The 15,532-nt window shown below is 47.9% G+C and overlaps 1 protein-coding gene across 5 annotated transcripts in view; it reads right to left on the reverse strand.

The window, feature by feature from the left end:
* Positions 1–780: 780 nt before the first annotated feature.
* Mgmt (O-6-methylguanine-DNA methyltransferase) overlaps positions 781–15,532 on the reverse strand; it is a 325,209-nt gene continuing 310,457 nt past the window's right edge. For all 5 annotated transcript variants that reach the window (XM_023709104.1, XM_004625574.2, XM_023709102.1 and 2 more), the window contains exons 4-5: positions 8,368–8,507; positions 781–1,087 (exon numbers count right to left, since the gene is read on the reverse strand). In XM_023709104.1, the coding sequence (XP_023564872.1) occupies positions 890–1,087; positions 8,368–8,507 (338 nt within the window). In that variant the 3' untranslated portion in view covers positions 781–889. The remainder of the gene's footprint in view (positions 1,088–8,367; positions 8,508–15,532) is intronic.

A 15,532-nucleotide genomic window follows, 5' to 3' on the forward strand; every position in this document is an offset into this window, starting at 1 on the left:
ACAGTTGGGTGCCGTTTATTTTCTCCGTATATCACGTGCTCTGTAAATTCATCCATACTCACAGTTCCAAGTCTTTCCTCCATTTCTAGACATAGTAACTTTACGGCTAAAAAGATGCCAGATTGTGGCACATGGCAGATTTGTAAACAGGTCCCCGTACTGTTGGAATGTGTGGGCTGATCTGCTTTGAGGTGTGACCTTGAGACAAGGATCTGCAGTGAGATCTGAGCACCTAAAAAGGTCCCAGTTCAGCCAAAACCAGGTCTTAGAAGCTATCTTTCTAACTCTTTCTGGAAAATAGTTGTTTTCTATTCAGTTGATCCTGTCTGTGGATGCATCTTATACCAGCTGTTCTGGCAGCTGGAGTAACAATGCTAGACACTTCTTCTGAGCACCCACTTCCCTGGCTTGGCCAGTTTCCCTCAGTAAGACCCGAGTATGGAGCGCTCAGAGCTGAGTGTGAGCCATCATCTCAGCAGGACAATTGGCCAGGAAGGAAGGAAGGAAGGGCCACTTGGGGACCCTGCTGGGTTAGGGTCAGCTGTTCAGTGGGAATGGGCTGGACAGCCAGCTGTTGCCTGTGGGTGCCAGATGCTTCCCCCTTCCCAGGCAGGGGCCTAAGTCTTGCCAGGCTTTCTCCACTCTCCCCATTTTAATGGACATTAAAAATGGAACAATGACTACATTAGAGAAGGGCGCCAATGCCACACACAATGGCTGGTCATCTGAACTCATTCTGCTGTAAAATGTAGAAACAAGAAAGGGCAGACACACCATGTCCCCCAGGACACATCTGGCTCTTTTAATATAGTGGTGCCACCACACATCCTGCTTCTGATATGGCATTACATCTATGTGTCACTCAGATGTTTACTTTGAATACAAACACTCAATTTCGGCCAGTAAGCTGAGAGTTGGTGGTGCTGCTGGCTGCCCTGAGCCTGGTTCCGGCCAGCCCCAACTCTGGCTTCCCTATCCGATTGCCTTCATGGGCCAGAAGCCATTCCTTCACAGCCCGTCCTCCGGTGTAGTTGCCCATGGTTCCATCGCTGCAGATTACTCTGTGGCATGGGATGAGGATGGGGATCTGAAAAACAGGGGCCACCACCGTAAGTCTGGCTCTGGGATAGTGAGGTCTCTGGAGGTCAAGAGCAAGACCCTGAGCAAAACCTAGCTGGCAGGGCTCGTGCCAGGCAGGCTGCTGGCATGGGGCATGGGTGCTAGCTCTGCATCAGCACCCCCGCCCCCACCTCCACCCCCACAGAACCCTTGGCAGGGACCCCTGCACAGGCTGTAGGGACGCATGCCCTGTGGTGTGGGATGGGGGGCCTCTCTCAGAAGACCCTTTACACCAAGTTTTGGGAATAAGAAACTTAAGTTCATGCAATATGTAATTTATTATATATATCTTCAGAGGTTAAAATTACATTTCGGAAATCAGGATGGGATGCAACCTACTCAGAGTGTCCTTGACTATGACAGGAAGCCTCAGGGATGGTGGTACTTGGTTAGCTAACTGCAGCTACAGGCCTGACACCATCCATTCTCTGGTGTTAAAAATATGGTTTTACTGGGACACAGGCATGCCCTTAGTATACACTGTACATGGCTGCTTTGTCAAACTCTGAAATACTCACCCCCAAGCCCATCACAGGAACAGCTGGCCAAAGCCTGTCTACTCTGCACTGGTATGAGGATATCTTCCTTTCGCTTCATCGTTGGGAAATTTTAGAGGCATCTGAGTGGCTCCAGAATCCATCCCTTCCCCGCTGAGGCATGCATGGTCAGCCCATGCTCAGTCAGGGCTGGTCAGCTGGTGCCATCCAACCCTAGCAAGACCCCCCAGACCAGGCTCTCAGCCAAGGTGCTGTGGATTCCCCACTCAGGTGGTTTGGGGAGAGAATGCTGCCTCTAGCTTTTAATCTTCAGGGGAGAGAGAGAAAAAGCCATGGCCCATGGTCTGTGGAGAGTGGGGCAGCTGCTGTGGTCCGCCCTTGTTACCATGTGGAGGGACGGTGCTGGCTTTAGCTGTCCTCACTGCAAGGGAGGAAGGATGAGAACCAGGAAGCTCAGCACACTGTCAGGTCCTGCACGTGACCCGCATCCTTGTTGGCACATGTATTCTGATTATTACAGAAAGAGTTATTATTCCTGCATTCCTTGGTTGGGGAGGCCTGAGCCCAGCCAGCAGGGCTGATAATGGAAGTCTGATTCTGGTGGAAATTGCTGGAAGACACCATGGTCATGTCATCTGTTCCAATCCTACATTTATCCTAAAAAAATGAATAGCAGGCATCTGCTCTTCATGTCTTGTATGGCTCAGAGTACAGGTAGAAAAGGCACAGGTAGGATCAATGGACTCCTGAAAGCCGCAGGGAGTGGAGTCGCCTCTGGCTGCCCACCTGTCTTCCTAGGTGGCAGCGGAAACAGCTCACAGCATGCTTAGCGTGCCAGGGATGGCCGCACACAGGGGTCACCAAGAGCCGCATCCCATCTATATGCTGCCGGGGACCTCAGGAGGCTCTGCAGCCACTTCTGCCTAAGGATTCCAACAAGTAGTTCCTAAGAAGAGTGGTTCTGGGTTCATTCCTCAGGACAGCCATGTAGTGGGAGCTCAACAAGGTGTGCCTAAGGAAAAGGTTTGTGGGAGAGCCCTGGGGGGAAACAGACCTCAGTGACCCCGACATGTGTGGTGACATGCCTTAGTACGGGGAAAAGTGTGGTGATCTCTGCTCTTGTGGGGAAGGTAAACTGCCAACGAGTCCAACTACAGGAACGGGGCCGGCTGCAGAGAGGGCGAGGACTCCGGCTCACTGCCGCAGGAAGGCACAGAGCAGGCACACTCACAGGGCTACCCTGCCCCAGGTGCCTGCCTGACAAGAAACCCAGCCACTCCCACAGGAGCGCAAGGGCGAAGGCTCCAGACTGTTGCTGGGCACCCACCTGATCTGCACCTTTCTTTCTCCTGCTCACCATGCAGTGAGAGTGCTGTCACCTTCGCACTCCCTGCCTTTATCTGTCCCCCAAGGAAAGCGAGCTGAACAAAATGACCAGCTGCTGGCCAGCTAAGAGATGCTGCATCTGAAACCTCTGAGCTCTCTATCTGGGAACACTCTGCTTCCTGGAGTGTTGCCTGCATCACTGAAGCCCTCACTACTGGACTGTATCTGCTATGTGTTTCCCTTTGTAAGGCTCGGTTATACATGTCCCAGGGGGTTGAGGTCGTCTCAGCCCCTACACTGGACACAAAGCCACCCACAGTCACAAGACTGTTACAAGAGAGAAAACCTAAAGGGTTGGGCAGAGTCTGAAGCCATCCACTGTTATCTCCACAGCTCTTACATGTGCACTGCCTGCTGCTCCTTGAAGTGGGACTGATGTGGTGCTGGGACTCTGTGGACAAGTGACCCATACTGGCAGGTAATGGGGCCCGGGAGGCAGGGGATCTGGCTTCCCTCACCCCACAAAGCCCATCCTGGTTTGACTACAAGTTTGGGTTAGCATGGTGACATGTGCAGATGCAGTCTAGGAGAGTCACAGGGACCATCAGCATGATGTGGAGAGAGCAAAGGAGACTGGACTGTTCAAGTGGAGCTCAGCAGGTTCAAAAGTAGTCACCCTGGGCCAGCGAGATAGCGCAGCGGACTAAGCGCCTGCTTAGGCAAGAACAGGAATCGGGGTTCAATCTCCAGCACCACAGGCCATGCTGACCCCACCCCTGGGCACGCTGAGCCAGCCACTGAGTCTGGGTATGGTGGCACAGGTCTGTAATCCCAGTGCTGGGGAGGCTGAAAACAGGAGGATCACTATGAGTCTGAGCTGCCTAGTGAGACCTTACACCAAATACATTAAACAAACAAACAAACCAAAAAACCCCAAAATCCCCCCAAACCAGAAGTGTCACCCTACCACAGACCTCGGACAGCATCTAGCCCCAGACTCCCAGGCTCCTTGGAAGGGGCAACAGAAAACAGTAAAATGGAATATTTACACCAATAGGTGGCTTTTTGTCATTCTTGCAGATTGAACTCAGAGCCTTTGTATTAAACAGTGCTCTCAGTTTTGTATTTTCAGGCAGGGATGCACTAAATCATTAAGTCTTCCTGAGCTGGGCTTGAACTTGCATTTCTCTTACTTCCGTGCTGAGATTACAGGCATGGGCCACCAAGTCCAGCTATGTGGTGGCTTTTGTTAAACACAATAGTCACACTAACAGTTTCTGCTGAGGACAGTATTAGCACCTAATTTTCAGTTCTGACTGATAAAAAGGTAGTTATTTAACTTAATCTAGCTTACACTTAGGCACACGTGATAGTTTCCAGCCTTGATTTCTCTCCCTTCCCTCCTAACACGCTATGAAATTATAAAAAGGAGTAATAAAAACGTCTTCCTCTTCCCTCTGTGTATCAATACAAAGACTAAACTGATGGCGAATAATGACAGTGACCCTGACAGCTACAGCCAGGCTTTATTGCATGTCTGCAGTGATGGGAACAGGTCACTTATTCATATGCACTGTTTTTACCACAGAAACAGGACCCCGGTTTCTGTTTCAGTTTTGGTGGTAGGTTTCTGACTACTAGAACAATGAACCACTAAAATTTATTGGGGCCCTAAGGATATTTTCAAAGGATCCTTACCCTCTACGCCCTCGTCTTTAAAGCCTGTGCTGCATAAAATGTAATTTTTATCAATAACCAGGAAGCTCATAATATCACAGCTGCATTGAAATCTTCATGCTGTGAAATCTAATTCATCCAATACCCGAATCCATCACTTATGCAGACCCTCTCACAAATGCTATAAAACTTCCAAACCCATAGATTTGTCTCCAACAAAAATAACATGAAGGGGCCTTTCAATCAATAATGGAATCCCTCTGATTCTGGAACCGGCTGAATATTTTTTCCAACTTCGCCTTTGTTCTTCTGGGTAGAGCCCACAAGGGAAAAAGCTTGTTTTCACTCGCAGCCTCATCAATACCTAAATCCTGGTGAACAAGTGACACCGAGAAGTTGTAATCAATAGCTCCCTGTGCGTTTTTTTCTTCTGGTCAAATGGTTCAGCTCCACTGACAACCCTGACACTTAGAACATGATGCTAAATCTTTATCAACAGCCATCTGGGTGAGTGGCAGAACAAGACTCGGGGGTCATCAACGCTCACGGCAATCTGAGAATAAACTAACTCCTCAGGAATGCGTTTGTTTAGAAAAAGGTGGGAAACTCTCTGTGCATGTATCGATTGACTCTGAACTGCATTTAGCAAATTCTGTCTGAGGATGAAGTAGAAGGGGGCATCGTGGGGTGGGGGCTGTGATGAGTCTTCAACTTGATACAGTAGAACACTGACCAGCCTCCCGTGCTGGGTGGGGCACAACCTGCCAGAAGGCTGCCTGATCACCCCATGGGGCTGGCGAGTCCTCCCCGGAAAATTTGGAAGAAAACAGATTCTAGGATGGTAGAGACTCCCATACCATGAAACCTACTCCCTCTCTGGGAAAGAGAGGGACAAACCTATATTCATAACTAGTGCTGTGACAGGAACAGCTTATGGCTGTGTTTATTCTGGCACCTGAGGAGTTACTGCAATGTGGTACTTATGGTATTTATAACACTCTGAATCCATTTCTTTCACCCTCACTCTCTTAAATGCACAACTGTTCTGTTCAGCCTGAGTATGAGAGGTTTTCTGTTAGCTCCTCTCAACTTGCCATTCCTGAGCAGGGTGATGCTTCCAGTTCTCCAGGTGGGCCTTGTGGCTAGCACCGCTGGAGATACCTGCTAAGGACAGGGACACCAGGCATGACCCATCTCAAGCCAGGGCATTTGTCTCGTGGTCCCTCGGTCCCTTTCGAACTATTTATCCTACTTAAGTCTTTCAGGGGATCTTGGTGGGGACTCATCATCCTGAGCTACTGCACGATGTGCAGCTGCAGGTTGTCTTATATTGAGACACATCTCGTGGGCATATGTGGCAGTTCTGGGTCCCACAGCATCCTTCTGCACATCCTTCTTCAAGCCCCTGCATGAGCTGAAGTCCAAAGAGAGGCCAGAGAAGGGGATTAGCAGCTCCTAAACTGCTCCTGACACAGAGGGATAAGGATCCTGAGAGAGGGAGACAGCTACTTGGAGAAACCTCCTTTTGACTCTGTTCTTTCCTCTAGTCCCGACCTTAGCACAGCATCAGCATGTGCACATGTGCATATTAGGCATTAAGGGTTTTAAATCCTGTAAGGCTCCTTTTTATCAATTTAGATGACTGAGGCTGTATCAGAACAGAGATGTTCACAGAGATTAATAGCAGAAGAAAGAATCACCCTGGCTTGCAGAACAATAAATGTTTCTGGATACTGCCATGAGCAGGTCACTAGCCAGTGATGGCGTTTCCACTGCAGAGTGAGCCGAAACTTCCGGTGTCACATAAGACAAGCATGTGCATGTGGGGTGGTTACTAACTCATTTATGTCAGTCAGTGGAGCTTGCTTTTACAGAAGCAGTAGTCTGCGCAGATGGAGGAAGCAAACAGCATTGGTGGCACTGGTGGCCCAGCTCCCACCTTCACGTGTGCACACAGGGATCCATGGACAAACACAGGGCAGCTTCACTCCCAAACTGGACACATGAAACTGTACTTGTGTGCTGTATCCTGCTGCAGGAACCAGCAGAGGAACACACAGCCACCTTCTCTACCTTGACCTCTAGAGACACTCAAATCTCAGTGAAGAGAAGGCCAACTCTCCCTCAAGGGCATGAAGGGGAGAAACACTGCCTGAAACAGCAGCTGCAATCATGCAGAAGGAGGGCATACAAAATGTTATCTGGTCATGTTTTCGGGTGGCACTGAGTACAGTTAAGGCATTTGGTCTGCTTCTGCCTGTCGCAAAGCCAAATGCCTCAAATGTGAATTGTGACCTGGGAGAAGATGCTGGCCTTCCAAAGGGAAGATGGATATCAAGCTGGAGATGTCAAAAACCATCTTCAGAAATTAGACTCGGAAGCATCCAACAGGCACTATAAAAATTCATTGGTAGCCAACACCTTACAATTAGCATACAACAGTTACAAGAGGAAACACTATTATACCACTCGACATTGTCACCAAAACCCAGGATACGAACCAGGGAGTGAGTCTGGCTCATGCTGTGTCTGGCCCCAGACAATGTGGTTTATTTCAACAAGGCAGACAACTTCCCCCTGAGCAGGGTGCACAACGAGACAATGAGACCCACCACAAGCCCACAGGAGCCGCTTTTTCAAGAATAATAATGCAGTCTTGTGCAAAAGGATGCGTAATTGCCATCTCCTGGAAACCAGAGGGCTCTGCCCTCAGGCTGCCACGGAGGCCGGTAGGAGCAGCCAGCTGTGGTGTGAAAACGCCGGCTCTCCCTTGTGAGCAGGGATGAAAATAGTTTGAAAAATATACAGCAAAGCCACAGGAAAAAAAAAATTTAAAGTAGGGTCTATCTGATTTAGTAATTTCCCATCCCACGATACAATGATCACATTTGCTCTCCCTGATAAGATGGCATTCTTCTATCATATTAGAGACTCACATAGCTTTAGGGAGAAACCGTTACTAACTTGATAGCATCCCCTCACCAGGCATGGGGGCTGATGAGAAGGAGCATTCCAGGGGGTTCTCAGGGTGGTGCAGGCTGTCCCGGTAGGGTGTGTGAGGGCCCTTCCTGATCACCCGGTGTCACAGGCTGTGGAGCTTCAGCCTGGCCCACGTCACATGATGTGAGTGACATCCACGTTCACACAGGATGATGTGGGCCGTGACTGAGAAGACAAGGTCCGTACTTTGCCTATCCTCTGCGAGCACAGTCAGGCCTTTCTGTGGGTACACTGTAAGACCTGACTACAGACCCGGAGGGACAAGGGTGCGCAAGAGGGGCTATTCTGGTGAGGCTCCTGTGGATGCAGCATGCTGTCCGTGCTGTAGGGTCGTATACCTCCTGTGTTCATGCCCTGGAGGCCCAGGACATGCTGGGCCCCATGAGACAATGACAATGTAGCCCCAGAGAGATGAGGTCACACTATTTTAGGTGCAGCCTCCTAGAACTACACTCATGGCATCAGAAGGAATATTGCCCTCTCAACAGGCAGCCAGCATTCTGTACTGTGCAGTGAGTGACCCAACGAGTGGACAAGTGAACGGAACCTCCTTCCTGTCCACCTCTCTAGGCTCCACTCCATGATCAGGGGCCTAAGTAGTTGTGGTACAATGGGCTCTATCCCAGAGGTCTCCTCTCCTTCCCACCCCAGCTACACAGGTTGCCCTGAAATGTTTAATCAAATGACACTTCACCCCCCAGTGCCCCGTTGGCCTTGGCCAGCCTGACCCCGTGTCTCCAGGACTTACAGGATTGCTTCTCATCGCTCCTCCCACTGCGCGAGCTGCTTTGGGGTTGCCTGCCAGGGCTGCTAATTGCTGGTAAGAAACCATTTCTCCGAATTTCACAACCTTCAGCAGTTTCCATAACACCTGTCTGGTGAATGAATCTGAAAGCAAGAATGCAGAATGATGTTATTTGGACAAACGGCTCCAACAGCTCTGATATAAATAGCTGCCAGTCCCGGAGCAGAAAATGCAACAACACAAATAGAGGTGTTACAGTCAATTAAAACACAGCCACAACACCGTACCCTGTCACCATGTCACAGGCGAGGAGAAACGGGAGGGAGGTGGGCACAAAGCAGCCAGGCTCCGCAGAAGGCCTCCCCGTCTCTGCTCAGATGGGACAATCCTCCCACTCCTCCATGTTCCACGCAGGACTTCCACCTGATACACTTCTGGCACGTGAGCACATCGGCATTGGGGAACAGCTCAGTTACACAGCAGAGAAGGCCCTGCCTGCCTAGCAATTAGGAAGCTTCTTGGACTACTGGTTCGTTTCCCGCTTCAGCTAGGGCACAGAAGGTACAAGGAGCCAGGGACGGGGCAGGGGTGTTACACTAGCTGCGCACACCCAACGACGAGCAAGCTAGCCCTCGGCCCCTGCTCCGAGTGCCAGACGCCCTGGTGACGTGCGTGCGTGGGCGGGCGCTGACCTTGGTTATGGGCATCTTTAATGAGTAGGGCTGAACAAATAAAATAACACTTTCTCATTCTAATTGGTCACATCAAATCACATGCACTCCGCTTCCTGCTGCAGGGATGACCAGGGAAACATGTGGCCACCATCCCTCTCGCCACCTCTGGATTTTAGAAATGCTTTCTAGGTGTGAAGTGTGCAGGGCAGAAACCCAGCCCCGCGAAGGAGGCCGGTCTGAATCGATATCTATTGTCTTTCCAGAGGGGACACATGGCTCGGGAGCACTGGAGAGAGAGGCACATTCCCCATCCCACTGGCTCAAAGCACTCCCGGGACAGGAGTTTCTGAATGGTGACAACAAAGGCCAGGACTCTGGGCAGAAACCACATTTCCGAGTGTGTCCGTGAGAGCATTCATTACACTTGGTGCCAAGCTGGCAAAGTGCGATTTGGTTCTTAAAGGAAACACACCCTTACATGCATGTTAAATAATAAAAATCACTCCTTAACTGAAGGGTACGATAATCACTTCACTGGGAAAAAAAATCTGTTTAGTCTTTATTATAACATTAAGCAAATTAAACATCAGCATAATCCAGGTGATACTAGAAAAGGGTCATCAAAGAAATTAACTTTGTTGTTCATTAATTTACATGGATTAGTAGAGGGCAAAAAGATAGCAAATGTGCTCTAGTTTTTTGTGATATAATTTCAAACTGTACACCATTTGTGGCAGGAGGGTGACTTTGGGGTTAATCAGACTGATTTGTCCTTTTAATTGCTTTCTATTCAAAGAAAATTCATTAGATAATGTTCTCTTCAAAATTCATGAATCAATTTAACTGAAGAAACCGCATTAACAGCTTTGGGTTCATTAGCACATGCAGTTGTGAAAGGCTGATTGCTGGGAGGGTTTCCTTAGGCAAACAGACTCTGTTTACTGTCTTTCTTCAGAAAGGGGCTTGAAATCACACTGTTAATCATTATTATTGTTACTGTTGTTATGCCTAACTTAAAAAAAAAAAAGAAAAAAGAAAGCAGAGAGAAAGGTACCCCGGTGTCACTTGTAGGAAGTGATTTTAGGGACCTTGTCTTGGGGAATAAAAAAACAGCAGAAGCAGCTCTAGATGCTCAAAGAAGTAATGCTGATCTCTGCCCCGATGGCAAGCAGAGTGGTGGCTTGTCTTCTAGGCTTTGACCCAGGAAGAGGCGCAGCCACAGTGTTCTGGGAGAATAGCCCAGAACTTGGGTAAATCAGTTGGAATAAAATGAGGTGGGTGATCCAGCTGGGGCCGGGAGTGGGTCTGAGAGTTAATGGTACCTTCCAGTGCCATTCACCATGCTTTGGCCTTGAGCGCTGCTGTGATGAATGACTGCCAAATTAGGGTGACCTTTCTCTTCAGTTGGAAGAGTGTCGCATAATGGGGTGATCATACATCTGTATATCAACCAGAGGTTTCCGGACATGTTCAACTTCACTGTTTTTTTGTTGTAGAAAACGGTTTCTTTCTTATTTTACTTTTTATGTATTTAGTAGAGGGTCTACAGGGTCTCATTGCACAGGCAGGAATCATAGTGATCCTCCTGTAGACAACTGCTTCTTAAATGATATGCACTAGACAGTCTATTGGGTGGCATAACTCAAAAGATGTAGTAAGTCACAATCAAGAACATTAGTTCACAAACTCACCTGAAAACCACACTTCATCCTATAGGAAACAAACGCTTTGGTTAGTTTAAATGGCTCTCACAAACAATGCCTTTGACTCCAACCTGTCCACAGTCAGATGGCTCATACTATCCCTATTTGCACGAAGGGAACCCACAATTACTATTGGCAAGAATCTTTCTAAAATGTAGGAAAATCTGCCAGAAAAAAAAAAAAAAAACCAGAATATGTTCACGTGGAAAACACAATTTCTGGAGGTTCAAATCATCACACGAGTTCTCAGCGGCCAGTTTAGCCATTGTGGACGGTCCAAAGGTAAAGCACTAACATACCACCTTTCTCTAGCTTGGGTGTCCCCAACACTAGGCCCATGACCCTGTGCTGTGGGAAGTGGCCTCCACAGGCCACATTCTGTAACTCTTTTCCTTCATAGCTTTTCTCCTGGTTTCTTCCTAGATGTACCCTTTCTCTAGTCTGTGCTGGGCCCTAGGCATCCTTGCTGTGTCAGAATAGCTGGGTCAAGGCAAGCTCTGTTGGAGGCTGAGCTGTGTCTCTGAGTTTACTCTTCTGAAGGCTGGAGCTGTTTTTATTTTGGCTTCACTGGTTATTTTAACATATGCACTATAACCACGTAATTGAAAAAGCCTTCTAAAATCTCTCTAGAGGTTAGAGGCAGGAGGCAGGATGCTGGTCACAGGGTAAACTGTGCTGCACAATGGACAGGAGGTTCCCATGCACACGAAGGGAGGGGGTGAGCAGGACCCTGAGGGGGAGAGGCAGTCTTCACTTGATGAGACTAGCTCTGAAAAGGCAGATGGCACACTTAGGGGTACCACGGGAAGAACTAGTCTGGGAGCAGTCTGCCTGTGCCCTGCTGATCTCAGGTGAATCTCTTCCTTGTCCTGGTGGCCATGAACATCATCATAAGAGCTCCCTCAACAACACGTCCTGTGCCCCCAGTGCACATGGCTGGGCATGGAGCACACGGTCGGGGGCAGGCCTGGCCTGGATGCCACCTCCCTCTGACACCAGGGCTCAGGCTCAACCACTGTGCGTGCCTTCCCTGTGAGGCAGAGTACTGCATTTCCAAAGGCTTGTCAAGAAGTCTCCTTTCTCTCAGCCACCACAGTTCCTTTGCAGAAGATGACAGCTTCTCAAGAAGGGCTGTCATTCAGCAGTCCAGCCCTTGGGGCTCTGCCTTGGCCAGGTTGAGGGAGACACACTCAGGAAGACTTGTGCTATCTGCAGGGCCCTGCCCAGGAACATCTCAGTGGCTGTGGCCGTGGGTGGCCACTAAGAGTAGAGCTTCCATTTCTACAGCTTCTCCTCATGACAGCTACAGGTTACCTGGAAGGGGCTCCCTGGACCTGGGCACCATGGCACAGGTCACAGCCATGTGACCTCAAGCTGCTGATCCTCAGGAGCAACCAGAGTTAGTTTTGAAGGAAAGCTGAAGCACTCCAATAGAGATAAGCAGGGCTCTGGTTCTGGTCCATGGACATTGTACCTGGCCCCTCCTACAGAACACCTTCACAGGATCTGGCAGCAAGCAGACAGCTGCTGTTGTGAGGGCTGTGGGAAGTCACAGAAGTAGGCAGACCGGGGAACAGGACACTGGAACGAAACATCATCAAAAGGATGAATGGGTCACTGCTTTTCCTGCTGTCCCTGGCCTGGACTTACCATAGGCCTGGCTTTGTGGGGGCGCACCAGGGCTCTAACACCTGGTAGAAGAAAGGACACCTTTGGTGTTCAGACAGCAGGGGAAACACTCCTTCCATGCCTCTCGGAACCCTGACGCCTTGGACCCCTGAGGAGTCCCAAGGTGTTCGCAGAGCTGCATAGTGGCTATAGGAGCCTGCCCCCCAGAGAAAGAGGCAGCCCTTCCTGAGGGGAGGAGGTGTGCTCTCAGAAGAGACAGCTTTGCTTCTCTGCTCTTTGGGCCCCAAATCTAGGCTCAGTTCCTGGAAGTGAGTAAGGAATGGAATGAACAGTGGCCTAGTTTTGTGTTCAGGAGACTGGAAAAGGAACCTAAGAACCGGCAAGTGCCAGGGAGACTGCAAACAATGAAGAAAATTTGTTTCACACCAAAAGGTTATGTATATATTCCTAGGCTCTTCCTTCCAGGTAAGCTGCTCGCCTGCCTACCTGTAGTGTGTAGTCCTGACCCTAAATCAAAAACTTTGAGAACTGATGTAAGGGCTAGACACTGCCAAGTTCAAACCAGGGGTGAGTAGCACATGGGGAGACAGATTGGAGAGGGCTACAAACGGGATGGACACAGAAGGGCAGACGGAACTTACAGAACTAAATCAAACTAGGTTGAATGCTTCCTAAAATAAAAAAATCAATATTACCTGTAAGATTTATGCAAGATCCAGTTTCATAAGGTGGTTGGGCTACCATCAAAGTTACTAAGTATATAAATAACTAGCAAACTTTCAACCTGCCTGGAAAAAGCTCATCAGTCCATGCCAAAGTTGAGCTGGAAGCTGGGTTCATCTGACAGACACTTTAAAGGATGCGTGGTAAAAATGCCGTAAGAAGCAGTCAGGCACGTGGCGGTTGCCTTTACTATAATCCCGACTACTGGGGAAGCTGAGGTGTGAATCTGAGCAACGCAAAGAGACCCAGTATAAAAACAAGTTTCAAAAAAGGAGAAAACTCTTCCAACAAATAGACAGAAAGCTCTGGTAAAGAAATAGGAGGTCTAAAGAATAATCAAGTGGAAAGTTAAGCAGTGAGATATAACTCAATATAGAAACTGCTCTTCACTGGATCAGAACCAGAATGGAGCTGCCAGAGATAATAGTTAATAAGCTGCAGACAAGTCAAAAGAAACTAGTCAATCTGAACAAAGCAAAAAAAAAAAAAAAATTTAAAATAACAAAGAACAAGAAAAATCTTGGATATGTGCGGAACAGTTTAAAGACCTAATATTTATGTCACTAGATTTCCAATAGGAGTAGAAATAGTGTAATGTACATAAATTTAAAAAATAGCTAAAAATTTCCCCAAACTGTCAAAAGACAAGCAAGTACAGGTGAAAGAAACACAGCAAACTAACTGCAAACAAGACCTAAAGTCCCGGCCAAGAGGCAATCTGATCAAACTTCTGAATGCTAAAGACTGCAAAAAGTTCTTAAAAGTCACTAGAGAGAAACAGGGTGTGCCGCTGAAGGGCGGCTCTCTGAAGGACCCTGGAGGCCACCAGCAGCAAGAGGTGGAGTGCAGCTGTTTTAGTTCCCTTCCTCCTCAATGCCATGCAACAGCTGAGGCGCAGAAGTGAAAAGAGGAAAAGCTTACTCTAGCTCAGGGTTGTAGATTTCTCAGCCCACAGCCAGCTGGCTGCAAGGCGGGAAAGCTCGGCAGAGGAGAAGCTCTCCACCTCCAGGCACCCGGAGAGCAGAGCCGGAGAGCAGAGCCGGGGGAGAGCCGGAGGGGAGACACACTCTTCCACCTCCTCCAGCCAGACCCTCCCCCTCACAGCAGGCTGCCCACTCTGCCCCCTCAGCCAGTCATTTCCCAAACACATAACGTTTGGGGAGCCGTTAGATCTAAACCATAACAGAAGCAAACGATGTGCTGATGCACTGGAAGAAGAGAGCTGCCAGCACAAAATTCTATGCACAGCCTAGAAAATCTTGCAGGAATGGGGCCAACGGAAGGACACCTTCTGATTTAAAAGGTGAGGTGATAGGCTGTTCATAGCCCTGAGCTTCAGAATGCCTACCAGAAGCTCTTTAGGAAGACTTGACTGTGAAAACAAACACCACAATTCCTACAGCAACTGTAGAAAACTTAAAATGAGAGAGATGAAATAAAAAACAGATAAAGCAATATCAAAATAGTCCAAAAGGAGAAAGGAAGGGGGACCCAGAGAAATAAAGGAAAGAAACAGAAAACAAACAATACAATGCTAGATCAAATACAAATGTACCCTCTTCCCCTCCCATTTATAAAAGCTTTGCTTCATTTCTTCCATTCTCTTTTGTTCTTTTCCCTTCCTTCCCTTCTCCTCTCTCTTCCTTGTTCTCCTTCTCATTCTACGAAATATCTATCCTCTGGCATGCTCCATTGGCTTTTCCTATGGGTTGAAGGGAGGGGAGAGGAATGCAGGAAGAAAAGAATTAAGATACATTAGGTCCAGGTACAATGTCTGGGTGATGATGTGATCAATAGGTATGACTAATATATACTAATACAAAATAAATTTAAAAAATTAAGAACATCTAAGTGCAATAATTACTGCAGTTAATGCAGAAGGTTTAGGAATACCAATAAAAAGATAGAGGCTGTCAGTATAGATTAAAAAATGAACACTTGCTATATAAAAGAAATCCACTTCAAGTAATAGCCACAGGCATAGGTAGACTAAATGTAAAACAATGGAACTAGATATACCACATCATCAGCAATGTGAAAACTGCTAATATACAACAAAATAGACTTAAGAGCAAAGGCAATTCCCAGGGGTGAAAAGGAGGTACACAGTGACAGCATACCAACCCTAAGCACTTACGTGCCTAGTAACGAAGTTTTAAAATCCATGAAGCCAAATCTGATAAAACTGAAAGGAAAATTGCACAAATATACACTTTAACACATTGCTCCCAGTAATCAATACAATTAGTTGACAGAAAATCAGCAAGGATTAAGAACTGAAAAATGCCATCAACCAACTGGATTTAATAGATACTTACATGCCCTGTAACAGAATACATATTCTTTTTAAGTGCACATGGAACTACTGTTCAAGATACCACATGTACTACATCCCGAGTCATAAAGCAAACCTTAGCGTAAGGACATGAATTCATATGA

The sequence above is a fragment of the Octodon degus genome, unplaced genomic scaffold, assembly GCF_000260255.1.
Source record: "Octodon degus isolate 3935 unplaced genomic scaffold, OctDeg1.0 scaffold00010, whole genome shotgun sequence".
Lineage (NCBI taxonomy): Eukaryota > Metazoa > Chordata > Mammalia > Rodentia > Octodontidae > Octodon > Octodon degus.